We start from the raw sequence: 27,749 nt of genomic DNA, 5'->3' as shown, positions 1-27,749 counted from the left end.
GAAACGGCGTGATGTTTTCTTCTTCGTTGTATTTTAACGGTAGTTAGAAACCAATAAATGAAGCATTACCGCCCCCTATTGTTCCGGAGTATGATCAGAGCGTAATAACGATTAACCCCGTTTGAACGAGGAATGTGATTAGAGGTTTTAGACAGTGGACAACACTATTAATTGTAAACTAGTGAACTCCTTTCTCAGTTCAGCTTCCACAACTGTCCTTTCTTCATTATACCTTGGACCATTTAATAAAACGTGCACCACTGTCTCTTCGGTATGACATTGTTCACATAGCCCTGTCTCGTGTTTCCCAATTAAATGTAGTGTACTGTTTAAATTCGTGTGCCCCAACATAATTCGATTCCAGACTGTTCTTTCCTAGACTTTCCTAATTTAGGAACTGGTGATTGTACAGCGTTCATTAAATAAAATAAACACCTTCCCCGCGTTTCTGTTCTCCAGCTGCCCTGCCACTCTTCCATGATCTTAATCCATATTAGAGATTTCCCCTCATTTTTCCCAAATGGCAGCTGAACATCTATTTATTCAGAAAAAAATAACACCGTTGAAAAGAAAAAAAACCTTAATTTTTAACAGTCACAACATCATCGAAACTTCAGATTAATTCACATGTGAATGATGGAAATAGGAACAAAGATCTTGACCTGAAATAAACTGCTAGTGAGAATATGAATTGATGTTTTGTGTTGCTTATCTGAAAGTATTAGAAAAAAATATTGATCCTTCGTTATTTAGTCTTCATAGAAGGCTTTATTCTATTTTATCGCATTAAACAGCACTTTTCACAAACAACAATCACAAAGTCGTTCAAAATAGGACGAAGTAAGACATTTTAGTGAGAAATGTGACATTTTTAATTTGAAGGCAGCAACATGTGAAAAAAGAAAACACTTGGATTTAGATTAGCCACATGTTTGATCATAATAATCTAAATCATATTTCTACCAACTGCACTGTTTGAAGAGAGATATTGAATATCCCCACTTGCCTAAACTATTTTAAAGATGCAACATAAGTAATTTTGGGATAGAACGTGAAATGTAATTTGACAATAAGTTGCATATTGCCATTTTTCTTATTTTTAGTAAGCTCAGAATTTCATCTTTAACTACAACGCTTAGCGATCGACTCAAATTGCAAACAGCAGCGTAACATTATAAAGGATATAGTCTGCCCCCTTGTGGCCATAAATGGTAACTACATGTAACAGTAAAGCTAGACATAATCCATGTTGTTAAATTTTCCGGTTCAGTTATCCAAAGTAAAATAATTCGACTGCTTAAACACATAAAACAACACATAAAAACGCAATCTGTTTTCGACAGTGAAATGAATTTAAATAACTAAACAAGATATATATCACTCAATGAGACAGAAAAAAGGCATTTCAGTAGCCTAAACTGGCTCATAATCTTTAATTTATCTTTTATTATTTTTCGTTTGTTTACGGTTTGTTGGTGATCTGTCAGAGTTTAAAACAGAAAACAGCTCAAACGAATTCAATGCATTACATTCATAACGTACTTGAAAGTGTTTATCTGCCCTCTATTAGTCAAATGAGAAATTACAATTGCTAAATCATGAAGCTGGAAAAATGCAAAATATACAGAGTAAAAACCTTCATAATAAAAAGCTACATGGCACATATTTGAAACAGCAGCAATCGAGGATGAAAACTTGACCATACCACTCAGAAAATTTTTTATTAATTTGTTTCTGGATTAAATTGTATGATGTGAATGGAATAGCTTTTTCAATAACCCCAAAAAAGACGGGTGTAATCGGTTATCTGAAGGCCTACGTTCAAGCCACCAATAGAATCAGCCATTCTGATATGAATGATCTCATACACATTTATATAAATATCATTTTGGATTAAAGGGAAATGCAAAACGCACCAATGTGCCATGCCGTTGTGAGCAGTTACAGTTTCTGACCACAAGAGGGCAGACAAACACAATCGCTTATATTCTATGGAGGACTAAATGTGGCAAAATTAAATAAACAAATTCACCATTAAATAATGAGTCATTAATTCATCAAACTTAAATCTGCAAACCAGCCATATGGTGAAATTCTGCCACAAAAGCGTTTCAGTTGTCATTTTGAAGGGTCTGGAAGCTGATATTTGCTTCTAAACAATGAATTTTGTCACGTAACACCCATGTTCCGATATCCTGTTTTTCCTCCTTTACCTCGTCTGTATCCGAGGATTTTTCATGTTTGTGTAGTTTTCATATCTGCTATGAAAATTTGAAATGATCCAAATATTGGTTAGAAAACCTTCAACAAAGTGTTTTTGCAGTGAAAGCAATGACAAGGAAGTAATTGGTTGTAATTACCACCTGTAACCACAAGAGGGCGACATTACGGAAGCGGTGTTGCACTATTTTTCGAGTAAATAAAGAATAATTTACTTCATGGCTGTCGCAATAGACAGTACTGTATTAAACTTAATCAAACTTTCAAGTACTACTATATTCAAAAACAACTTGTTTTACACACTCAAGATAAATACTAATCATTGTCTGTACTGTATCAAACTTGCCATTACATAAAGGTGATCCTCCTTCAATAGCCCAGGTGATTCAGAACTCATGTAATCAGATTAATAAATGGCCCTGTTTATTCCCAGTGTTCTCACTTTTCCTCCACATTACAACCCCTCCTCCTCTGCAGTTGTCTTAACATGTGGACAAAGTATCCCAGAACATCATTTACGGTGGACAAAGAAAACAACCAAAACAACTTACACAGTTCAGGGCAAAAGTCAATTTTAATAAAAATGACCATATAACATTTATTAAAATCTAATAAAATTACAATTTTTTTTTTATTCTACTTCTATTCGGGCCCATGTTGTGACGTTCCAAGGTCCCAGTGTTGAAAATAAATATCTCTCATCAGGTTGGACTGAAGCTGCAGACATCCTATTGACTTCTTTCCTTATTGTTCATCCTACAGACTCCCCCAGCCCTACCTCCAACCGGCCCGTCACAGTGAAGTACACGGAGAGACGCACACGTTCGACAGCAGAAAAAGGTGATCTGAAGCCACTGGAGCGAGAAGGTGAGTCTATGACGTTTGTTTGTTTGTGTGAGTGTGTGTAATTCCTGGACACCTTGTCAGCCCTCCACACCGCACGAGAAAAAACAAAAAAAAAAACATGTTTTTAAATCTGTTTTCAAGAAGAAACCAGAGCTGTCTACCAGCTGGTCAACATATCAGGACGAGCATCATGCAAGCCACAAAGATACAAGGACAGCGCCTGAAAGCCTTTCAATGCAGTTCATCATTTGGTCGTACGAGAAAGGAGAAAATTACTCAAAATGTTCCTTTTCATTCAAAGGAGGAGTTTGAAACTTTGTAAAATTCTTATTTGTGTTCTAGAAAGAAAAACATAAGAGACTGGAAGCAAAAGGAAACCACTGATCCGACTCCAGTCTGACCTCCAACACTGACAAAAGATTTAAAACTTCACAAATTAGCCCCGACTATTTCACCGTCTGGCGTCTCCGTCACTGCTCATGGCTGTAATGAAATACTTCTAAATCTAAAAGATGTTTATCTTCATGTTATATGCAGATAAAACCAAGGAAACATGTGAAGTATCCCTACTGTAACGGTTCTGCTGTGGCGGTTTCAACCTGTTTCCGGTCTTTGTTTTCATCAAACATTTTTGGAGTTGCTGGATAAAGACGGTGAGATATTAACCTTCTGACACTGAAAATTCATTTGATATCATTAAATAAGTCTGCTAAAAAGCAAGAAGACGTAACAGAATCTGTGGCATTTCTTGAAACATTTTCTAAAGGTAGAAGTGACGAGGTCATCGCTTAAGTTTTATTGAGGATTTATAAAAGCAACCGTTATTTCCACTGAATAGTGTGAAATTCATCCGACATGTTGGGATAGTGTGTGTGTGTGTGTGTGTGTGTGTGTGTGTGTGTGTGTGTGTGTGTGTGTGTGTGTGTGTGTGTGTGTTTGAGGACCTCCAGTAAAACGCTGCTAAAATTAAATTAAAAACACAGCTGGAATTCATAAAATACATTCAGTCTCTTTCACACTATCGGCGGGAGAATCTGTTCTTGAACGCTTTGATAGTTTTGGCCATCATCGGAGCGATTTCTGCAAAACAAACCACACAGGACATTTAAGATCCGACCAAAGCATTAAATGGGTTTTTATTTAAATTTATTTAATTTATTTAAATGGGTGCTCCAAGCGCATTTGACAACTTCCACATGTCGACAACAGGACAGTTCCGTGTTGGAAATCTTTTACAAACTGAGTTTTACTTTAATCAAACAGAAAAACTGGAGCAATAATTAAATATGTGTGATTTGTTTTGTCACATTTTCAATTACTTCTTTGAGTTTCCTTTCCCAGATTAACGTTGAATTCAGATTATGATTGTAAAGATCAAACTTTATGGCTCCTTGAGCTTCATGCAAACGGCTGTTATTCTTCATGTTCTGGTTTGATGTATTTATGAGAGAAGAGTTACACGTGTCGCATCGAAGCCAACTTACTTTTGACGTGTGGCTTTTCCCGGGCAACTTGTGCTGCTGCTCCTCCTCCTCCTGCTCCTCCTCCTCCGCCTCCTCCTCCTCCTCCGCCTCCACTGCCCGGTGCTGAAGAGCGGGACGAGCTGGAAGAGGAGCTTTCTTGTGGTGACAAAAGGCGGCTGGATTCACCAGAAAAATCTGAAGCCGGCCTGATTCTGTCGAGCACAAGAGTTCGGTTGTTAGGTTGACTTGCTGATAATTTGCTGACGATACATTTCTTCACCCGTTACAGAGGAAAGCAAAAGACAATGACTTCTTGTGGATTAACTGACTTGATGGGAGCAGCAGCTGCGACGGAGGAGGCCGAAGAGCCGCTGGTGGTGCCAAACCGCTCCTGCCGACGGCGAACGTCACGCGGCGGCTTGGCGGCGGAGTTCACAAACGCTATCTTCACCTGCCGTCCTGTGGGAGTAAATGTACTCATTCAAACACTGAGCACCCCGAGTGAGAAGATGATGTGGAGAAGCAGAGCTCAGAGGAGGATCGTCAACTCGGGTCTCGATCCAGATTTTGCCTCGACTTTTGGCATTTTGACTGAATGTTTAGATTTTGGCTCGATTCTTATTTTTCAACGATTGTTCAAAATGACAAGATTATCATCAGAACAGTTTCCTGTTCTGTTCCCGTAAAACAGAAACAGAACTGAGACTGTATATAAAATGTATTGTGTGTAATGTAGATAATATATGTATAAATAATGTAAATGTGGAAACTGACGACAAAATTTGTATATTTGTATAAACTGTAGAGACTTAAAAGAAGTAGAAATATTCTATGCTTATGTAAGTTCTGATTGCAAATTGAATCATTTTTAAAACTGTAAAAGAAACAAAAGACTGAAAATGTATAAAGGGGTAGGAAACATAAGTTTTACTTCAACCTACTCCTTTTCGAATTGTATGTACAGTATATTACTTTCTTTTTATTTTTTTTAATTGCATTGTACAAATTCGAAATAAAGACTACTACTACTACTACTACTACTGTCAAAAAACTCTGAAACACGCCTCCGTATGTCCTGGGAAAGTGGAACTACATGAAATCAAACTTCACAGGATCTTGTAGAACAAGACGTTTTGATCAGGAACTTAGATGAATCCACTGGATAGCAGTTTGAATTTCACAGACCATGGTTCAGTAAGAGACCCGCTTGCCTTTGGGCTTGTTGGCGTGTGCAGACGAGATGTGAGACGTGAGCATCTTCAGTCGCTCCTCGCGCTCGTCGTGCAGCCGCAGATACATCTCCCTCCAGGACTCGTACTCCTGAGGAGTCTCCTGCTTGAAGTCACGCTTGCAGTGACGCATCCAGAGCTCGTCCGAATCCTCCGTGAAACACTGAACGAGGAGGGAGAGGAGGAGACGGATCAGAACCACCACGTTATCTGTCACGAGGAGGAGCTCCTGAAATTCAAACCTGAATCTGTGTCAGTGAGCGGGGTCGACGGGGGGGGGTCGTTTTCGCTGAAGGACAGACGTGCTGATTGAGCCAGATGAATACAACATTTGCCACCGTGTACTTTTTACAAGTAGCAAATGTTCTTTAGTGCGATCCCATCAAAACATGTGGTCAACGTAGCTTCATTCAGCAAGTTTCTATCCAGATGTATTGGTGACAATGATGCAAAATAAGTAGTTTAACTCTGTTTGTACTACAGTTTTATTCAGACGACCTGCATCTATTGTCATAACATGTAAACATCCTCGCTGGATCTACTTTCCTTTCAATCAGACCAATGAGCAAACATTCAAACTAATGACGTGATGATGTAGAAAAGCTGCAGAGAATTGAGTTTTTTTGTCGTGAAACCAGTTACCTGGTTGCTCTGCTCGATGCGGTACAGCTGCTCAGGGGTGCATCGCTTCAGGACCGGCTCCAGGATGTCAAAGGGCACACCTCCCACCTCAGCGATGGCTGAAAGAGAAGATGTACCGGTGACGACAGGTTTGTGAGGAAACAGACACACTTAAGTTTTTCTCACACCTGCAGACATTAGTCCAGTTGAGTTGGGAGACCGGGTGCAGTGTAGGTTTGAACACTACGCTAGTATTTTGATGTGTGCGCCAAAAAAAAGACGGTGGTCTCGGAGCAGCTCCAGTTGCTTTGAGCGAAAAAATAAAATAAAAAAAACTCCAACGAGCTCCACACCGAGGCCTCCCACCGGATCCAAAGTAAAATATGACCAACTAGAAATATGCAGCTATGAAATAACAGCAGCCTAATAAATCAAAACATGCGACGGAAGCAAAACTTTGTAAATATATTCTGGTCCTCGAAAGTTCTGGATCCAGCTGACTGCTATAGCGCCACCTGCGGGGGAGGCTCTGTAACTTCTCCCCAGCTCCGTGCTTTCACAGTCTGGCCACAGAGATTGATGAAGCGGCTCCACTCACAGTTGATGTTGTTCTGCAGCACACGGATGCACTGCTCGTGCAGAGTCATCATCCTGGGAAGGTGGGACGTCTTGGAGCCTGAGTAAACCACCATCTTAGAGTTGAATCGCTTCCCTGTGAAGCCGCTGCTGTCCTCCTCGCTGTGCGCAGGAACTGAAGGAGATTTTTAAAAAAAGAGTATCATATCACGTTGAGCGCCGTTCTTTATGCCATTAATTCCAAAGTTTGGTATCACTTGACATCTTGTACTCTGAGGTGAGCGCCTCCCTCACCTTTGCGTCTCTGAGGGGACAGCGGCGTGACGTCGATTGAGGGCAGAGGTCTGTAGTTGGGCTGGATTGCCGGCAAGGGGATTTCAGGGAGACTTGGAAGAGCTTCAACAACCTGCAAAGAACAAAGCACTTAAAAAAAGAACCTGAAACATCTCAAAACAACCTAAAGCACTACAGTTGGTGATTTGATTTTAAAAAGGAAAAGAACGACGTACAATAACAATAGTGAGTTACTAAACAAATTAAAAAGTGAAAAAGATCATTTTGGGTCCTGAAATCAAGATTGTACTGGCGACAAAGCTTTTTTGAAGCCGATCCCTCAGAGTGTCGAGTTTCTCACAAAACTAAACCTTAGATTGAAAACATTTTTGGATGTCTCACCCTCCTGCGTTTCTCTGGACTTGTCACAGCTGCTGATGAGCTGGAGTCCGGGTGGGACCTCTTGGAGCTCTGAGCACCGTTCGCCTTACTGGCTTTGCTCGCCTTGGAGGAAGAGGAGGAGGAGGAGGAAGAGGCGGCGGGCGGAGACATGCGGTTGCGATGGGAAGATGAGGCGGAGGAAGAAGACTGAGAGGGCCAACTGTGCGATGAAGACGACGACGACGGCGGCGGAGGATGTGACAGTTTTTTCTTCTTCTTGACAGGCGTCGGGGCGTCGTATGTGAGGAAGGACTCAAAGGACATGGTGGGCGTCTCGAAAACCTCCTCCTCCTCCTCTGACCGGGAGTCCTTCAGCACTCGTTTTAACCCTGAAGATACAAAATGGTGATAAACAAGTCAACATCTAAACAAAATGTTTGAATGTCTACATTGTTCCTGCAGGTATGCATGGAAATGTCTCCCTGAGCAGCGGTGATCTAACTACCGCTCCAGAATGGCAGCTCACAAAGTTGGAAACAATTAATATGAATTCATCCTTTATCTTTTACAACATAACTGCATTGGGTCACAATAAAAGAAGCCCGTGTCAAATATAATAGGTAATATATGATAGAGAAACTCGTTTGAGGCTAATATTTATACCAATATGTATAAATGGATGGATGGAAGTAGCTATGTTTGTTTTTTTTAACAAGTCTGACACAAATACTACAAAGCCAAAACACTTTTAAAAAATAGAGCAGTGTAGGTTTTGTTATTTGATCAAATACAGAGCTATAGAGTGGAAGAGCTGAATGCAGCACAAAGATCAACATGATGACCTTTGACTGCCAAACAGCATCATTTGTTATGAAATTACTTGATTGATATTGGGAATATTCTTGATTTCTGGGTTTGAAATGAGGCTCTGATCTTCATACTGACTGCTGCTTTTTGTTTGAATTATTTAAATTGTTATTCAACCGAGGAACTATAAATGCTTGTGACTGCCTTCGCGAGTACAAGAGTAATTTGAAACTGATGAAACCAGAAAGAAAGTTTGTCTGGAAGCAGCTGAGCCTTGATGAAAGACTCGGGAACTGTGATCGGGATACAGTTGGAGGGTTTTTCTTAACACAAACGACAGTGTTTTGCTTAATTGGGAACTTGGGTAAAAGAGATCAAATGCAGGATAAACTCACCATTATCTCCTCCTTTCTTCCTCTCGTCCCTCCTGCTGTCCTGTGAGGTTGATTTCTTGCTGCGTTTGGCAGGTTTATGAACCGGACTCTGCTCCCTCTTCCGCTTCTTCCCGTCATCTCCTCCCCGATCAGCACTCATCTGTGTGTGACGCTGCCGCCGCTCCTCATCTCTGTCCTTGCTTGAGTCGCTGTGGTTCCTACCGGGATCCTTGTTTGGTTTGGCATGGCGTATCTCCTTGCGAGGAGGTGGAGGGGAAGGTATGGGGGGGCTGGGTTCAGGTTCAGGTTCAGGTTCAGGTTCAGGTTCAGGTTCAGGTTCAGGCTCAGGCTCAGGCTCAGGCTCAGGCTCAGGCTCAGGCTCAGGCTCAGGCTCAGGCTCGGGCTCGGGTTCGGGTTCGGGTTCGGGTTCGGGTTCGGGTTCGGGGCTCTCGTACTCAGCTGAGTGGTATCCCCCTCGCTGTGGGGGGCTGTACTGGTTGTGTCGAGTAGGCAAGGGTGAATAATTGGTGTGGTAACCTCTCTCCTCCTCCTCCTCCTCTTCTTCTTCTTCTTCTTCTTCTTCTACTTTCTCTGCCACGTAAGAGCGCTCTACGTCTGGTGAGGGCTCTCGGGGATGCCTGTGTCCATCGCCTCGAGAATGTGCGTACGAGCGGGAGGCCTCTTTGGTGTGGCTGTTAGACCTGAGAAGGAAAAACAAGAGTTAAAAATCACTTCGTAGACCTTAAAGCTGCAGGTCATTGTCTTCATCAGAGGATGCTGGGTTGTCATGGACACAGCTAATCACGAAGACTACTGACTGCATTGATAACTGAAATAGGCCTTGAACACACCAGAGCAGCGACCAGAAACTGGAGCTTTATGTTCATTGAATTACCTACTGAGAGGTTATGATCCTCAACTCAGGAACAGACTGTAAATCATACTGAAAACTGAGAGAGGAAACATAGGAACACCCTCTCACTCATATCATTTACAAGTTGAGACATGGAGAATGCAGAAAGTACCTGTCTGCAGACTGAGGAATCAGCTTCTTCCATTTGGCCACAAGGCTTTTTGCAATGTCTCCGACTGCTTCATGTTTCCTAAAAGAGTTCACAGTTTTTCCCACCCCAGTTTCCTACAAGAGAAGAAGAAGAAGAAAAAAAAGAGTAAAAAGGAAATGAGAACTAACTCAAGTGTAACCTCAAAGAGATGTAAAACAGCTGCAATCGTGCTTTAAAAAAAAAAAAAAAAAAAAGTACTGCGCTTCAGCTAAAGAAAACTTTCAAAACAAAAACAGAATGTGCAACGCAAGTCAAAACAAATAACATAAAATGTCAAAAAAAACATCAGTTGATGTAAAAATGACCAAAAAGTGTGACGCAGCAACCGTAAAGAGAAACCCAATTTCATCAAACAGGAACAGAAGAACCACAGCTCGATATACAAACAATCCAAACCTGTACAGTGTGACGACAACAAGCAAATGAAAAGCAACAACATCTCACTGTGTGACTGCTCGCTGTGTTTCAGGCTGGAGGCCTTGTTCCTTTATACGCGTCTCATACATGTTTCCTGGACCTTGTTGTGTCATAATCAGTTCATAACAAAGACGTTGACAAAATCTCCAATCTGTAACGTCCGACTAGATTTCTGCGCAGCTGAAGAAAATGATGCACGGATTCAGTGCAGCCATCAACTGGGCGAACGGACCGACATCCAGCACAAACTGCATGAGGAGTGTGACATTTAATCTGCACGTGTTGACTTTACAGCTGCTGTCGTAGCGCTGGCAGCTTCCGCTAAGAAACCTGATTGGTCACAGACATGTTGAGACTGCTAATATCTGCTGACTGAGGAAGACAGATACATCTAAAGAAATACTCCTACGCCTTCCACTACTCAGCAATTGTGAGTTCAATAAATTGCTCCACAAGTTTCTTCCTGTATCATCACTTCAGTGTCACAATGAGCCTTTGCAGCTTTTGTCCCCCTTTCTCTCTCTTTTTTTTTTTTTTTTGTAGAAGGAAGTTAGTCCAGTTTTACGAGTTGTGATTAACACATTCTTACCACCAGAATGTCCACAGTCATGGAGAGTTCCCCGAGTCTTCTTAAAGTCTTCAGCAGCTGGAAACACAAACAGAAATTATTCATAAAAGGAAAACACATTGTGCTCAGTATTGGACAACTGGACTCGTTCATATGTCTTAAAAGACATTCAGCCACTTGTCCAAGTGGCTTCATCAGTTCATGCTGAACTGATGTGTTGTCAAAATAAATATGATTATCTTAATAGAATATAACAATGTGTGAAGAAATGAGGATGGGATATAGGCAATGCTGTGGCGAACACGTGTGCTTTCAGGACAGAGGTTTTTGGGAGGACTTTTTATTCAGTCCACGAGTTTCCTTTTGTCCCTCAGTCCAAAGACTGTTGTGTTAATTACTGAGCCTATCGATGTGCTTAATTGTCCCCGACTGTGTGTTTGCCCTGTGATAGGTTGGTGATCTGTTCAGCTTGTGCTCCGAGATCAGCTGGGATCAAACCTGGACAAAGTGTACGTAAAAGATTAAAGATGAGTGGACGCATGAGAATAAAGTACAGCCTTTACAACTTTAAGATGACAGTGATCAATTTAATTGTTTTCCTTTCTACATGCAATGAGTTCTTGTGATTCTTGTTTGGGTTGTTTTTTGAAAACTGCGGAAGTCCAGAAATCTCATAAATTGTGATTCATATATTCTGTCCTTGCCACAGCACCGATAGGAGAATGTCAAGAAACCAGAGTACAATGAAACTGTTCATCTTTCTCATAATCTATTTCAAATGGTTTAACTTTAATAAATATGGTGTGTGTCTACATTTATTACATATTAACTAAAATATTTCAAGCATGCTTTCTCCTGTTTGTCGGCCACAGCATGAAATAAAATACAGAATGTTTTGGGTGTTTTGTTTTGCTTTATCAGCACACTGATAAAGCAAAACAAAACAATAATCAAGTTGTATTGGTTCTTTCATTTGTTTAGTTGAACTCAAACTGCGTTAGAGTTGATGTCACTGTTGTTTTGATTCATAATGGGAAAACAGCAGCATGATGAACACACACACACACACACACACACACCCACACACACACACACACACACACACACACACACACACACACACACACACACACACACACACACACACACACACACACACACACACACACAGTAAGGCTGCTTTGTTACACCTCAGCAGTAAACAAAGGAGACCCAGAGGTGGATGATTCTCATGTAAACGTGGCCGCTCGTCAGCGTGCCAGCAGCAGACTCGGGTGTTTGTCCGGTGGAGGCCGCGGTTCCGCTCGGATGTCGGGACCGGCGGAGCACCAGCGGCCTGCCGCCGCTCATCTGTCAGGACTTTCGGTTGTTAGCTGAACGGCTAAAGGCTACCGGAGCTGGGATAGAAGACATATTGTGTTGTGTTTGGTTGTTTTTCAATTAGTGACGGGGTGTCTACGACCGGTTCTGAAGAACGAGCCCACGGGTGTCAGTCAAATCCAAGAAGAAGGTTTAAGCAGACACGTTATAACAAGTTAAAACCCTTTAATTAAACTGACGTCTCCCGTGACAGGTTCAAGAACTGTCGGACATTTTAGCACTGCAAGATGAGCTCCCGAGTCCCAATTTCTATTTGTCTCCACACAAATGTTCCCTGAATGTTTTAATCGGAATGATCATTCCTCACACTTAAAATGAGATTTTTCAGCATGTATGCCGGTTTATATTCTGGATTTTTTTTTTTTTTTTAATTTCTAGTTTGGAAAAACAATGATTTTAAATCGAATTTAAACTCGCAGGTTTTACCAATATAATAAATGATTGTAGTTTTGTGAAAAGTCATTTATCATCAATCTTCAAACCTCACAGCATAGTATTTGGGTTTATCTAACCTCAGCTTTGAGTGTGTATGAGCCAAGTTATTGTTTACCTATTTAGTTTCCTATTTGCTGTGTGCTTCCAGCCACATTTATATGAATGTTTTCCAGTTTCTTTGGCCTGTCGTAAAAAGCAGAATGTCAACTGACAGGAGTCTTGGAAAAATCATTTATCTCCTTAAATAATTTTCTATGTTTTTGACAATTGAGTTTTATTTGAAAGCTTAGGAATTACATCAATTTGATGCTGCTTTTTTATCCTGCACTACAAACGAGCCAATGCAACGAAATTTCGTTTTAATTTGTACTGTAAAGTGCTAATTCAAATGACAATAAAGAATGTCTAAGTCTAAGTCTAACTACTTAGGGTTGGGGAGGGGGGGACCAGATCATGTGCACTTCATTTTATTCTTTGCATCTTTTATTAAAATGCAGATGGCACATTTGCACGGAGAGCAATTGAACGTCCCTTTAAAAGACCGAAGCAGACTGATGTCCCTGAACACAGCATTTAAAAATCGTTGCGACTTTCGGAGAGCCGCCGTGTCCGCGGCTTCACGACATTTATCTGCTTCAGCGACACTTTGGGACACGATCAGTGCTAAATCACCAAATCGTCCCTTGTCGCCCCGCTCGTTTTTTTTTACCTTTCGGGGCTCTGGATTCTCCCGGAGCCGGGAATGAAGTCTCTGTACTGTTTCCAGCAGTTCGTCCGCCATATTTACTGCTGGCAACCCTGTCGCCCGGAACTGATTCCCCCGCAGAGCGAACAGACGAGAGAAGTTCCGCTTGATCCGCGAGTCCGAGGGGGGCAAAATAAAAGAATCAAAAATATTCCAGAGCTCATTCATCACATTAAATATCAAATAAATACGTATTATTGGTGAAAAACATTTGAGCACTTGTAAAGTGGAATTTTTAGTTGTGTACCTGTAGAATTCGGGTCGGGTCGGCCCTGGTTGTCCAGAGTGGAGTCTGTCAGGTCCTCGGTGGTTGTGCATGGCCGGTGCTGGACCTGATCAGAGAGGGCCTGGAGATCCGATGTCCAGAGAACAGAGGCTTAACAGACAACTTGGACAACCTTGCAAACAGTCTAATTGTGGTAAAACCAAGATGGAGATTTTCGGCTTCACTATGATTGTTGTTTGGATTGTGATATTAAAAGATTATGTGTATATTTGGGAAGTGTATAAAATGTGTCTGTATGGGTTTTGTGTTTAGAGTATAAAAGTTGGCTTGCTTCATGTTCTTTCTGAATACCAATATAAATAAAGTTACATACTTTTGTGACAATGGAGCAGTTAATTAAAACTATGAAACGTCCATTCAATTTTGACTGATTGCACATTAACTGAAAGCATGGTTCGATTCATGATCTATTGAACCGAAGTGAAGCGGTAAGACCCCCACACTGCTCCCATTGGGTGGATTGAGCACCTTCCATCGCAGCCACAGAGGCGAGCTCGGGATCAGGGTTGATCCCCACAGCAGACAGGCCACAACAGCAGGTCCCCTTGACCGGAAAATTATTTTTTATTTATGATATTCAGGTTTATATAGTTTGACTATGAATTATTTAGGAATTTGTACAACAATTTGACATTTAGAATAACACACAAATTAGGAAATTTAACATGTAGGCCTCAGATAAACCGCATTTATGTTAGATATGAGTGAAACGTTTTTATGCAGAATTATGCATTTGTTCTGTCAGAAAAATCTAAGAAAAAAAAAGTCAAGAGATTATTACACTGTTGACTACATTTATACTATTTCACACTGATATTTCTGTTTAGACATGCAGTGGGTCATTTAAAAAATAAATAAATAAATAATAATAATCTGGCTCCTCTCAAGGGTTATGTCTACTGAAATACAAGTTTATTATAATAAGGGCTATATGTAAAATATTTTCAAGCAAATGTAATACTTACAACTTGAGCTTTATTTGTAGGCAGCATATATTTATCAAATTGTATGTGTTCTGTTCATGTTATGTATTTCATTAAGAATTGGGTACAAACAAGAGTAATTAAGAGCCGTATTTACAGGTGTTCCCTAACAGACTGCATCACAGACGTCAAGTTCTGGCTGGAGAAAGATTTCCTCCATTTGAATGAAGGCCAAACAGAATACATTTTATTCTGTGAAAAAGTTCCTGCGTATTCCAATTCTTTGTCCTGAAAGTTAAAACAATCTGTGAAACTTTCAGAAAATTCTATGTAAATGTTTTAAGTGCATACCACACAATTTTTTAAAATAGTCTAATCTGGCTTTAAACGACAAACAGTTAAAGCAGGATTGCTAAAAATGGATAAAATAACCAAAACTGCTAAACAACACCAACAAAGAAAAACAAAACAGGAAAAACAGCTAAAATGGGGAAATTACTGAAAACTGTTCAAAGAGGTTGAAATTGCTAATATAGCTAAAGCTGTTCTCACCATTAGGAAATTCACAGCGGCTATAAATAGCTAAAATTGCTATAATAATTAAAATGGGGATAAAAACATGGAAAAAAAGAGGGGACATTGTTCAAACTGGCAAAAAAACAAAACAAAAACCACAATATATCTAAAGTGTAGGTCTGAAATGTCGTTAATTCATCATATGTTTTTAGTATGTATTGATTTTATTTTATTTTTTTCTTCATTTCAGATGCACAGCTGTCTCCAAATGTCATCTTTGAAATTATGGTGTGATAGAGTTTCATAAACTAATCAGTGAAGAAAGTCACATAAATGTGCATCAAAGAAAGTGAACACACAGAATTCAAGCCCAAAACCTGAAACCTTGAGGCCCCCAGGGAGTGGGCAGAGGCAGGAACACATGAGATATAGCTGGTCTGGTGCAGGAGCTATTTGGAGAGGAGGCTCTATTTGGAAATGGAGGTGGAAAATGAAAGAGGAGGGTCAGCCGGAGGCTGGATGTTTTGGGGGGCGTCTAAATCGCACGTCACAGATTTGGATGGTGCCATGATACTGACACATGAACCCTCACACACACATGCACACAACACACACACACACACACACGCGCACACACACACACACAGCACAGCAGGACGGACAGAGGACTTAAGGACGAAGCAAAGAGGAACCTCGAAAGAACATTAACAAAGAAATAAGAAGGACGTTTAAAGAGAGAATATAAAGAGCCACTGAGAGAACCAAGGAAGGAAAGAACAGCAGGAATAGGAGAAAGAGGTAAAAATCCTTATTTATTTGCACCTTGTTTACTAATCAGAGTTGAGAGTTTGTGCATATCAAAATCTTTAGTTGCTCACGCTTTGACTGAAGAAAACTCAATTGAAAACCCTGAAAACATGAACAGCAATGCCACGTTAAAGAAAAACCACATCTGTTAAATCATATTTCTACCTAGTATGTGTCCTAACATCAAAACTTAAAGGCTGAAAGGAAACAATTGAATGGGTTGCCAGTTGCTGGACTGCAGAGGGTGTCAGTCTGTCTCTTTACAGCCGTCTCTTCTCAGACACTCTCCAACTCAAATACAATGTGTGTGGCTCAGCACCTATAAATACCCCGGTGAGATACACGGAGGCATCCAGCCACAGCTGATAGCAGTGGAGAGGCTGCTGTGTTTTGTGGGTTTAAATGTGTATACAGGATACATACAAAAAGAACAACGCTCATTGACATTTGCAGTTATGCTCTGTTGCCAATAATCAGATTTCAATGACTCTGCACCGAGTCCTGCGTTTACAGGGTTAAATGCGATGGGTGACCTTTATTGTTGGTTTCTCTCTGCTCTGCAGGGCTTTTTAAAATCCCCCAACAGATTCTTTTGGTTTTTTTTCGTACTATCAGATTACGTTTTTGAACCCCACAAATTGAAAACCGTTCTGTTTTGAAAGCCATCAGTCCAGATGAATAGTTCTTCTAATGTCAAGCGTGTTATGGTTTGAGTATATTTGATCAAATTTGTGAAAGTCTTACTCTTTGGGTCCATTTTAGTAGCTAATCGCTCGCTAAAGTGAGATGAAGTAATGAAGCTTTTACAGGAAGCTTAGTTTGTGTAGAGGTTTGAAATGATCTGGACTGTTGTGATAAACAAAGAGGACAGTTCATTGTTTGTTGATAATCACCTGAGCCAAGGTCAGAGATGACCTCTGGTTGGAGGAACTGAAACTTTGATCTGCTTCAGCTTTTTTCTGTTCTTCAGGTAAACGTCACTTCAAACAGGTTTTACCACTTTGATGTGGAATTAAGTGTTTATAAGTCACATTGAACTGTAAATGTTTTGTGACAATTCAGGTCAAACCTCTCATACTGCTTTAAGTTAAACTGAAATTTAATACACAAAGAAGTTACATTGGAGCTTAAGAGCATTTATGTTTCAGTCATTCTGAGAAGAATTTTGATTCAATTTGTGAGTTTTAAAATAATTTCTAGCTAAACAAAGCTTCTGCCAATAGTGCTTTTAGCTTCAGACTTCTTAGTTGCTCCAAAAATAGACTGTCGAGTATCTTTGCAATAGCAATGTGAGTATCGGATCGGGAAAGTATCGGTATCTGCCGATACTCAATTCTGAAAAATGGGATCGTATCGGGGGCAAGAAAGTGTGATCGGGACATCCCTAGTTATTAATGTTGAAAAATACTGAATGCACGGAAGTTAGTTAAATAAAACAAGTTAGACCCTCATTGTTATTATGTGGTGCCTTTAGTTTTATGTGTTCTTCTGACAGATATGTTTTATTTGGTTTCACATTGAGTTTGTCCTGTGTGCTTGTGCGTGAGTATGTGGCTTTGTATGTAATATTGGTAATAAAATGTAGAATGAAAAAGAAGGAGACCGCAGGCAGAATAGCTCCTTCAAAAAGCCAGGAGCTAATGGGGCTCTCAATAAAATGGAAATGGAATGGAATAAACCACATTACAACAATCTTGCCTTTTTTTAGATTGAGAGAGGCCCACAGTGATAAAAACATTATAGTTCTTTTAAAAAATACCAATAGTGGAGAAAGTTGAACTTGACCTGCAGCTTTTCAGCCAAATTTCTCCTTTTCAAACTGTAAATTAGAAGAGACGTGAAAGAGTTAAAAAGAGACACAGATTGCTGTCTTCGTCTCAACAAATTGAAGAAAGGCGCAAGAACAAACCATAACCACAGGTCTGACGACAAGGCCACAAGTCTCCACATCAAATTACGCTCAATGGTTTAAATACATGTCAGTCACTCTGGTGTTAATCAGTGATTGGTCAGACTGCTACTAAACCCCCGGCTGCTTACACACACGCACACACACGCACACACACGCACACACTATTAGAAAGAAATGGTAAATGTACTTCACTTTTATCGTGCTTTTCCGCCGTGTGAGCAAACCAAAGCGCTTTAGATGGTTCATCACATTCACCCATTCACACTCACGTTCACACACCATTGGAGGATGCAGCCATGCAAGGCGCTCCAATGGGAGCAGTTTGGGGTTCAGTGTCTTCGGCATGGAGGTAGGCAGAGATGGGGATTGAACCTGCAACTTTCCAATTGGGAGATGACCGCTCTACCAACTGAGCCATGCCACCCAAGAAACTTCTTCTTGAACCCGAGTAGAACATAACTCTCAGGGTACTAAAAGACCACTGAAGGAAATACTTCGAAAACAACATTACTACCATGTAGACAGAAGTTCTTATAAGCATAAAATTGGTTATACAAAAGATGAAGAAGATTTTTCAATGACTATTATTCACATGTAGCTGTATAACGTTTTTAACAGTTGCTCTGAAGGAAGGTACATTCGTGATGATGATGATGATGATGAGAGGAAGGAGGCTGAGGTCTGGTTCCCAGTCTGGTGGATGACGGAGCAGCCGATCCTGGCTCTAGCCTCGGGCCCAGTTATTCCTGACAGCTGATCCAAGCAGAGCAATGATCGTTTTATCGCCACCAAATTGCCGGGCTGCAAAGTTTTGTTTGAAATGTCACACTTTACTTGAGCTAATGCTGCAGACGTGTGAGTGAAATCAGTGCACGTGTTCGTTTTGCAAATATGCAATTTGTTTGTTGGAGATCTCTCTTGAGGAAAGAGTGATGTTATTTCATTCAAACACACGTGTTATAACTGAGTGTGATGTAGTAAAGACAAGTTACAAAATCATCAGGTTCAAAGTCCAGTCATTGCGCGGTTTGAGCCTTTTCTCAGTGAAAACCACTCCACAGGGCTTCCTACAATTCGTTTTATTCTCCTTAGGCATTAAAATACAGTCATACAATCATATATTTTATTGTGAAAGTACAATAAATAGACACATAAAATAAAAAAAGTTTAAAAAAGCAAAGTTAACTTGTTGCTATATAATTGCTTGTATGTGTGTGTGTGTGTGTGTGTGTGTGTGTGTGTGTGTGTGTGTGTGTGTGTGTGTGTGTGTGTGTGTGTGTGTGTGTGTGTGTGTGTGTGTGTGTGTGAGTGTGTGTGTGTGTGTGTGGCTTGGACTGGTGATCTGTCCCGGTTGTACCCTGCCTTCGCGCTGAGCCAGTTGGGATCGGCCCCCGCCCCTCACTGCTTCCATAAACTGGTGCAGGAGATGGATGGAAAATATTGGTTTAACTCAACTGAAAACCCAAGAGAAATAAAGGGCTGACATGGCATGAAAGAAAGTGTCTCAACAAGGTTTTCAAAAGTTGTTTAATAGGATTTTGTCCGATCTCCACTAGCGCCACCTCACTCAAACCCTAAACACGTAAACACCGTTTCCTCATGTTTTATATTGATCTAGACATCAGGGAGGCGGGAAAAGGTCACATTCACAAAATAAATTATCCACAATCCTACAATTTTTCTTATTTCTGCAGTCTTACATCATTCAATGTCTGGACTGCTTTACATATTGGTTGCACTGTTTTAGTTGTGATTGCGACATCCGGAGTAGCCTATACCCCCCTCTTCATATAACACACACAACAGGTGCTGCTCTACTATCCTGCCCCCAAGCCCACCCCACCCTCCGCCCCCCCCACTCCCGGGTCGGGCCATGTGTGGAGCCCGTTGGCTGGTGAGCCAGTATGTGCTATTTCAGGGCTGTGGAAGGAGAGCATTGAATCATCTGTGTATCTGTGGCTATGATTGTTTACTACCGTCACTACAGTTGTTATTGAGTTGTCTGTACCGCTTTTTTGACAAGAATAGAAGCTCACAGCAAATGTTGCAGCAGCCATATTAGCAGTGATGAATGAGAGATTCAAGTTTCAGAGACATTAGCATTAATTCAAACCTTCAAATACTTACATTTTAAGAGGTATGGTTATAGTATAAAGTTATTCATGGCGCCCTAGTGATCTACAGGACGCCCCTCCACACTGTAACATTTGTTTATTCCAAACAACATTTAACCCTCTTTGTAGCTCCCCATCGCTCTGGACTGATCCGCTGCAGTTTGCAGAAATGGGCTCATTGCGAGCATTAATAATGACTGTCCAGTTGTTCTGTTGGTAAAGTCCAGCACTGACTGCTGCTATAAACCTCAAACCTGACCCTGAGCTAAGCCTAACTACCTCGCAAAGGACACTTGCAGCTGTCATCCACAGCCACTAAGCAGACACACTGTTTGTCCTGTTATGATCCTCGGTTGGATTTAGGAAAGGTTGTGACTCAGCCGGTGTGTGTTGCGTTTTGTTGTCTCAGAGATTTTCACAGTAATGTTCATCTGATGGAAGGGAGACAAAACTGAAACTGAAATGTGGTGACTTGTGGACTCTTGTTGATCAAGGGCACACCGTCCAATAAATGAAGACACTTCAAGTAAGAGTAGAAACAGTTTTCTGTTTTTGGTTTTGAATCAATACAGAAGCAAATCATTCACAAACAGGGACATTGCTTCACACCAGAAATATTCTTATATAGTTCACTCTGCATTTCTGAGGGCAAAAAATTTGTACAGTAAAAACACATTCATATTTAGATAAAAGAACAGATATTCAGGAGTCTTGATGAATCTTTTTTGGGACAGAAAGAGCATCTATTCCAGACAGTTCAGGGACAAACAACATTTTATCTTTTGTAAAACTGGAAATCAAAGGTAGTGGCACATTTGAACTGGAAGCCTTAAGACAATGACATCGCTTTGTTTTCCCCTCTTCCTCCAGGTGCTGTGTGCTGTGTTGAAGTGAAACCTCAAAGGAAATCCCAAACTATTTTCACACATTGATCTAAAGTCAGCTCACTGAGTTGTTCTGGTGTTGAAGACTCCAAAAAAAAAGAATAAAAAAAGGCTGTTGTTCTGTTCTTGTGAAGGTAAGTCATTCACTGTTGGAAACTCAGAAAGTGAACGGCAAAGCTGATCAGTTGAAGTAAATCATTTAATCGTCATCCTCAGTCATTCAATGGCTCCAAAGAAGAAGGCACCGCGTCAGAAGAAGCCTGCCGTGGAAACCATTTCCCAGGTCGCCATGGAAACCGTCTCCTCCGATCGGAAGGTGGAGAGCCGTGGCGACGGCGTGGTGGTTGTGGAGAGTGGAGTGAAGAAGATCGAGCAGATGGCTGCGCTGGACATCGCCCAGCTGAACAGCCTCAACCTGCCCCTGCCCCCGCCTGTCATCAAGCCCGGGGAGCGCGGCCTCGGCCTGGGCAGTGAGCTCACACGACCCCTGCATGGCAACGCACTGCTGGAGGAGCTCAGCAAGATGCGCCAGGAAAAGTCAGTCCTGAAACCCACTGATGTATCATACATCACTGCTCGCACTATAGAAGAACATCTGGCAGTGTTAGAGGATGACCCCCACCCCACCTTTACAGAGATAATCATTGTGAGCTTTATTGCCGTTTCTCCCACAGATTCCTGACTGATCTGGAGCTCGCCTGTAAGACAAAGGCTTTTGACGTCCACAAACTGGTTATCTCCTCAGTCAGTCAGTACTTCAGAGAGATTCTGGCCAAAGATCCTGGCATGAAGCGCCTGGAGCTCCCTTCTCTATCACCTCTGGGTATGCTCATTTCTTTTTAAGTTAAAAGTCATGGATACATTGCAATAGTATGTTTTTAGTATTACTAAGAAAATGAAACTCTGTCTTGGTTTTGCTCCAAATATCCCTCTTATAATTTCAATTCAAATTGAATTTAAAGCGGTAGAATAATTAGAAACAGACAGCTGGTAAAAATGTTAACATAAATAATCTACGAGAAGGAAACATTAGAGCAAAAAAATTGTTTACCTTTTCCCAGCTTGGTTTTGAGAAACAGGTTACTAACCGCAGACGTCCAATATCTTTAATAAACAAACAAACATAATCTCCAAACGTGTTTTCGGTCATTTGTAAAGCATTCACAAAGCCCTTTCCGCATTTTTCTTTTTCACCAGAAGAAATATTGGAATAACAAAGTAAAAAAATATAGAAAACAGAAAAGTAAATCAATGAAACAATTCCAGGGGCCCTGTGGGAGTGGATCGGTTGGCAGGGTAGGATTGGATTCATTTCTGTTTGAACGTTTTCATGTGTGTGTGACTTTTCTCCAGGTACTGCAGTTTGGTCTGTTCAAAAAGATGCGTTTGTGGTTAAGTGGTGACTCTATCGCCTGTAGCTGTGAATGTGATTGTCTCTGACTGTATTTGCTCTCAGAGACTGTTGACGGATCTGGAATCGGCTGCGTTGCCATACGACGTTAAGAAGCTAGATGAATAGAATGCATTGCAAATGTTTTATTCCTACTGAGGGTCATAAAGGACAAGGGATGGACAACAAGTCCAACTACTCTTCTCTGCGTGTTTATATAGATCTTTGTAAATGTAAAGACTCTTTCCTGATGACAGTTCAGTCAAATGTTGTTGTTCTGTCTGCAGGACTGGCCAATGTCATCACCTTCGCCTATCTGGGACGTGTCCACATGTCCCTCTACACTATCAGCTGCACTGTCTCTGCTGCTGCCACCCTGCAGATCCCGCAGCTCCTCAAGATGTGCGTGGACTTCCTACTGGCGGAGCTCAACGTGCACACCTGCGTTTACGTCTGGAACATCGCGGCCGCCTACAGCCTGGTGCCCGTGTGTGATGCAGCTCGCCGGTTCGTCCTGGAGAACTTTGTGCAGTTCTCTGAGACGCCGCTGTTCACCCAACTGACCCTGGAGCAGATTTCAGCCTTCCTGCAGGACGACTCACTGATGTTGCCTTCAGAGTTCACTGCTTTCCAGGTCAGAGCTCACATAACACGGCAAAATCTTGAAATCTATTAGCTAAATTTCAGAGAACGGTGTGACTGAACTTCTCATGGAGATTTGAGTCCAAATTTAAATCTAAACCTTCGATTCCATGAATAAGTGAGATAATAATACCCTCTTCTCGAGTCCTAACTGAGAAGAAATGCCAGGTCTTCTAGGAGGCAACTGTTGACACTTCCCGTATTAACTCGTCGACCCTCTGGGACTTCCTTCTATTTTCATCCAGACCCCAAAAAAACATAGACCAGCTGCTCAGAGTCCGACACAGAAGCACAAATCATACAGCACTCACTCATTATAGCTCACACTGTATACATGAAGGAAGTCTTCATGTTAATATTGAAATCCAGTATAGGATTAAATGTAGAAGGATCCATATGTGTGCCTGTAAATAACTCAGCCGCTCTGGGGAAGTAGGACAGCACCCTGCGGGGTCAAAAATACATTTTAAAAACAGCTGAGAAGTCATTTTTGAAAATTTCACTTTGCGGCAACTCATATTATGACCTCAATTCCCAAAACGTTGGGGCAATTTGTAAAATGCAAATAAAGGCAGGATGCAATAATATACACCATTCAAACACACCAACACTGCTTCAGTGAGTAATGTTATTCTATTTAAAATGTCAGGCCATTTTTTTTATTTCAAAAGGGGGCAGTGGCGGTTATTCATGAAAAGCTAAAAAATATAGCTGTATGGACAAGAAACTGAAGAATTTCTCTAACCAGTTCGGTTAAATGGCACCAGCTCAGTGACATATCGTACTGAACACCACTGTGCGTCCCAAAAGATGATCAGACATACTGTCACCCAGAAATCCACAGTCAGTTATTTCAGTGAAAACTAACCGTCCTTGTTGCCAGCAGAGGAACTTCAACATCAAACCCATAATGTGAGGTTCACTGTGACAGAGAGGATTTCATACTGAATTTTTATTGTCCTGTCTGATTTTTTTTAACTCCTCTGTTTCTCCAGCTCGCCATAAAGTGGCTTGACTTTGAGTCCTCTCGTCAGGCTCACGCCGCTGAGCTTCTGTCCCATGTTCGCTTCGAGACCATCCCAGCCAGTGAGTTGGTGAGCCAGATCCAACCGGTGCCCCGCATGATGCTGGATCCACAATGCCACCGCCTTCTGGTGGACGCCATGAACTACCACCTGCTGCCCTACCAGCAGAACACCCTGCAGTCCCGCCGGACGCACGTCCGCGCCGGGCAGCAGACTCTCCTCACGGTCGGAGGCCGTCCATCGCTTACCGAGAGGGCTCTGAGCCGGGAGGTCAGTCTGAGGTGTGGGTAGGGGGTAGGGATTCAAACCCTGGTGTGGTTAGGGGTATAACATTTTATATCAACACAGTATACAACTCTTAATACAACTAAAGGTATGTGTGTGGACTCCATGTACTCAAACATACCAAAGAACATATGTGACTGAGTTTTGATGCTGATGTCCAGGTGCTTTGGAGAGACCCCCGTGATGGAGCAGCCTCCTGGCGCCACCTGACCCAGCTGCCCGCCAAGAGCTTCAACCAGTGTGTGGCCGTGATGGACGGATTCCTTTACGTGGCGGGAGGAGAGGATCAGAATGATGCACGAAACCAGGCCAAACATGCTGTGAGCACCCTGAGCAGGTGAGAGGATGAGAAGGTCTTCTTAAGGCCTTTTTCCCATTTGGGTTAGGCTCATCGGCTAACTTGAATACCCAGACTATTTAGACTCAACAGATTGATAAACAACTCAATGGGGTGGGCCTCTTTATTGTAATTCATCAATTATTAACACTAAGTTCTTGTCTCTCCACCTCCATCAGATATGACCCTCGCTTTAACACCTGGCTCCACCTGGCCAGCATGCGTCAGCGTCGCACTCACTTCTCGCTGGCCGCCAGCGGCGGCCGCTTGTTTGCTGTTGGTGGGCGCAATGTCGAGGGTCTGCTGGCCACCACCGAGAGCTACCTGCCCTCCTCCAACACCTGGCAGATGCGCGCTCCAATGGAAGTGCCCCGCTGCTGCCACTCCAGCACCACCCTGCCCTCTGGAGACATCCTGGTGACCGGCGGCTACATCAACTGTGCCTACTCCCGCTCGGTGGCCTGCTACAATGTGGGGACCGACACCTGGACTGAGAAAGCCCCCATGGACACCCCCCGTGGCTGGCACTGCTCTGCCACCCTGGGAGCCAAGGTGTACGTGGTGGGAGGGAGCCAGCTGGGGCCTGGTGGAGAGCGGGTGGATGTGCTCTCTGTGGAGGTCTTCTCCCCAGAGAGCGGGGCGTGGAGCCGAGCTGCCCCACTCCCCCTCGGGGTGAGCACTGCCGGTCTGTCCCCCTTGGCCGAAAAGCTGTACCTGCTGGGAGGCTGGAATGAGGCGGAGAAACGCTACAAGGCGGCTGTGCAGAGGTACGACCCGGCCACGGACAGCTGGTCCCAGGCCGAGGATCTGCCCGAGCCCACGGTGGGAGTCTCCTGCTGCACCTTGACCCTGCCGCCCCGGCATGCACCGCGCCGGCAGCAGCACCGCAACACCCCGGGCAACGAGGAGCTGCAGGCCGGGAAGAACCGGAGCAGAGAGAGCAGCATGGCTCCAACGCAAGCCACCACTGCATAAACCAGGAGAGGAGAAACCAGGGGAGAGGACAGGCGGTTTAACCTCAGCACAACATCTGGATCATGTCTGATAACTTTTCTGTTTGCATTTATCTAGATAAAGTAACTTCAATAATTCTATGAACTTTAGTATTCAAATGAAATATATATAAAAAGACCAAAGTAAATAAATTGTATTTTAGATGCTCAGCAATACTGGAGGTGGTGCAAAGCAAAAAGATATTGGCCAAATTTTGACAGAAAGTTTAATTTTTAGGTTGTCAGAACAAATATAAAAATCCATTAATGGAGATGTAATGAGGGAGTGAGGCTGTTGAACAGAAAAACGTCCTGCTGTTTTTACTGTAGGTAAACGCTGAATATTATTCCTAAGAGATAATGCATTTGTGAGGAATTGTATTCCACATATTTTCCATTGAATAGCATCCTCTACTTTGACAATTAACACAGAAAAAATCCATTATTCTGAGGTTTAGTTAAGACACAATAAGCAACAAAACCACAAAAACACACACATCAGTGCTGGTTTTGCATTGAAGAAAAGAGAACTTGCATGGTCCAAAATGGTGGTTTCAGGCTGAGTGAAGACAAAACAGAGGAAAAGGTGGACGAAAAGGAGAAGGAAGCAGATGGAGGAAGAAGACGTCTACAGGTGGATGATGAAGGATAGGAAGACGGGAACACGGATAACGATCTGAGTCAGAGGTGGTGTATCGTCACTGTGGATCCACAGGACACAAAGAGCAGTGTGTTGACATAAAACAGAAAAAAAAAAAAAAAAAAAAGCATGAATGTGTGTGTGAATGACGGCAGAAGTGCATGTTGGATCAAGCTGGTTCCACTTGAAATGATTCGTAACCTTGCTGCCTAAAAAAACCCAAGAGATTTCAACCTTGATCGCCAAAGTCAAAACTTCACCACTCGGGGGACTCAAATACAAAGGTTTAGGTACAAATCTGAGTTCTTATTTAGGACAAGCCGAGGTCACAAAATGGAAGATGAGGGAAAAAAAAGAAAGTCAAATTAAGTCCTATTAAGGTTTCATAGATAAAAAAAAAAAAAAGATATACATGAAACTACCTTAATCTCAATTTACCATTACTACTACAATCTTAAAATTTCTAAACATATAATTGTATTTATTTTGCATCTTGTGGAATCAAAGAGTCTTTTCAGGCAGTTGGATTACTTGTTCAAGAGTTTTTTTTTGTTTTTTTTAACATTAGCTGGGCTCAGGAAAACTTATTTCAAGTACATTTCTTTGCAGCCGACTACTTTACTTTTTTTTAACAAGACAAAACGGTAAAAAACAAGTATTTTTTAAAAGTTGTCACATCTCTCATCAGAAGCAGGCAGGCCGTATACAATGAAGTTTTGTCTGTATGAGTAGTGTAGATTAAATATGAAAAAAGAAAAAAGAAAAGGAGCTTCAAAATACTTTGTAAAGGAAACAGCATGGAGGGAATAATTAAACATACACACATTGGCTTCAACAGTGTACAGATTTTCCCCAAGATGTGATGAAAATGAAAAAAAAAGGTGAAAAATGTAAAACTAAATTCAAGAAATAAAGAAGGTAAAATAAGATGCTGCAGCTCTTCAGTCCAACTTATTGGAACAAACAACCAGTGAGACTCCTGCAGGTGAAACGAGCTGCGGAAAACTTTGGAAGAGTTCCTGACCAAACAGAAAAACTACTTTCCACTCTACTTTAAGATAAAACAAGCTATAATTAAGTGCAAAACTAAAACAAACACTAAAAATAAGGTTGTTACTGAAATCACCTCAAGAAACGTGAATGAGACCGAAACAGACAAATTGTTTAGTCACGATTAAAGAAAACAGCTATTAAACATTATTGGGTGCGCCGTCACGCTAAAGATAAACATGGAAAAATCGTTTTCCCATCACTACAACTTTGGTACATTTGAGTTGTTCATCTCAAAATATGGAAGAAAATTGTTTCCGTTTGCTGATTTTCTGTATTTGGTGGTTTCTGTGGAGTTTCACTGAATAAAGGCAATCTGATCAAAACGAGCCGTTCACTGACATTCTAGAAAAACTATATTCAGACCTGCTGTTTCTGTTTGCAGGAATTAACACACGAACAGGGCCTGTTCAAGTGTGACATTCATTAGGCTATTTTTTAATTTTTTAAATGGGAGACTTCATGAGATCTGGTCCTCCGGAGCACTTTCAAATTTAACATAAATCTTCTGTCCAGTTCAAAATCTCAAAGCTTAACATGAATTTAA

The 27,749-nt window shown here is 41.7% G+C and overlaps 2 protein-coding genes across 2 annotated transcripts; one reads left to right on the top strand and one right to left on the bottom strand.

The window, feature by feature from the left end:
• Window positions 1-2,776: 2,776 nt before the first annotated feature.
• eloa (elongin A) lies at window positions 2,777-13,448 on the bottom strand. Its single transcript, XM_080484974.1, has 12 exons — window positions 13,364-13,448; window positions 10,861-10,917; window positions 9,816-9,928; window positions 8,812-9,491; window positions 7,631-7,998; window positions 7,250-7,361; window positions 6,978-7,130; window positions 6,401-6,498; window positions 5,741-5,921; window positions 4,859-4,988; window positions 4,551-4,741; window positions 2,777-4,146 (listed from the first exon to the last, which is right to left on the bottom strand). The coding sequence occupies exons 1-12, from the start codon at window positions 13,433-13,435 to the stop codon at window positions 4,085-4,087; spliced, it is 2,217 nt and encodes a 738-aa protein (XP_080341100.1). The 5' UTR covers window positions 13,436-13,448; the 3' UTR covers window positions 2,777-4,084.
• Window positions 13,449-15,673: 2,225 nt separating this feature from the next.
• klhl43 (kelch-like family member 43) lies at window positions 15,674-27,539 on the top strand. The gene is made up of 8 exons (XM_080484639.1): window positions 15,674-15,922; window positions 20,828-20,975; window positions 21,058-21,378; window positions 21,516-21,664; window positions 22,519-22,865; window positions 23,869-24,168; window positions 24,345-24,520; window positions 24,700-27,539. Exons 3-8 carry the CDS (start codon window positions 21,065-21,067, stop codon window positions 25,493-25,495), a joined length of 2,082 nt encoding a protein of 693 aa, XP_080340765.1. The 5' UTR covers window positions 15,674-15,922; window positions 20,828-20,975; window positions 21,058-21,064; the 3' UTR covers window positions 25,496-27,539.
• Window positions 27,540-27,749: the final 210 nt, after the last annotated feature.

This window comes from Lipophrys pholis, assembly GCF_963383615.2.
Source record: "Lipophrys pholis genome assembly, chromosome: 17".
Lineage (NCBI taxonomy): Eukaryota > Metazoa > Chordata > Actinopteri > Blenniiformes > Blenniidae > Lipophrys > Lipophrys pholis.
This window is presented reverse-complemented; position numbering and strand designations above follow the sequence as displayed.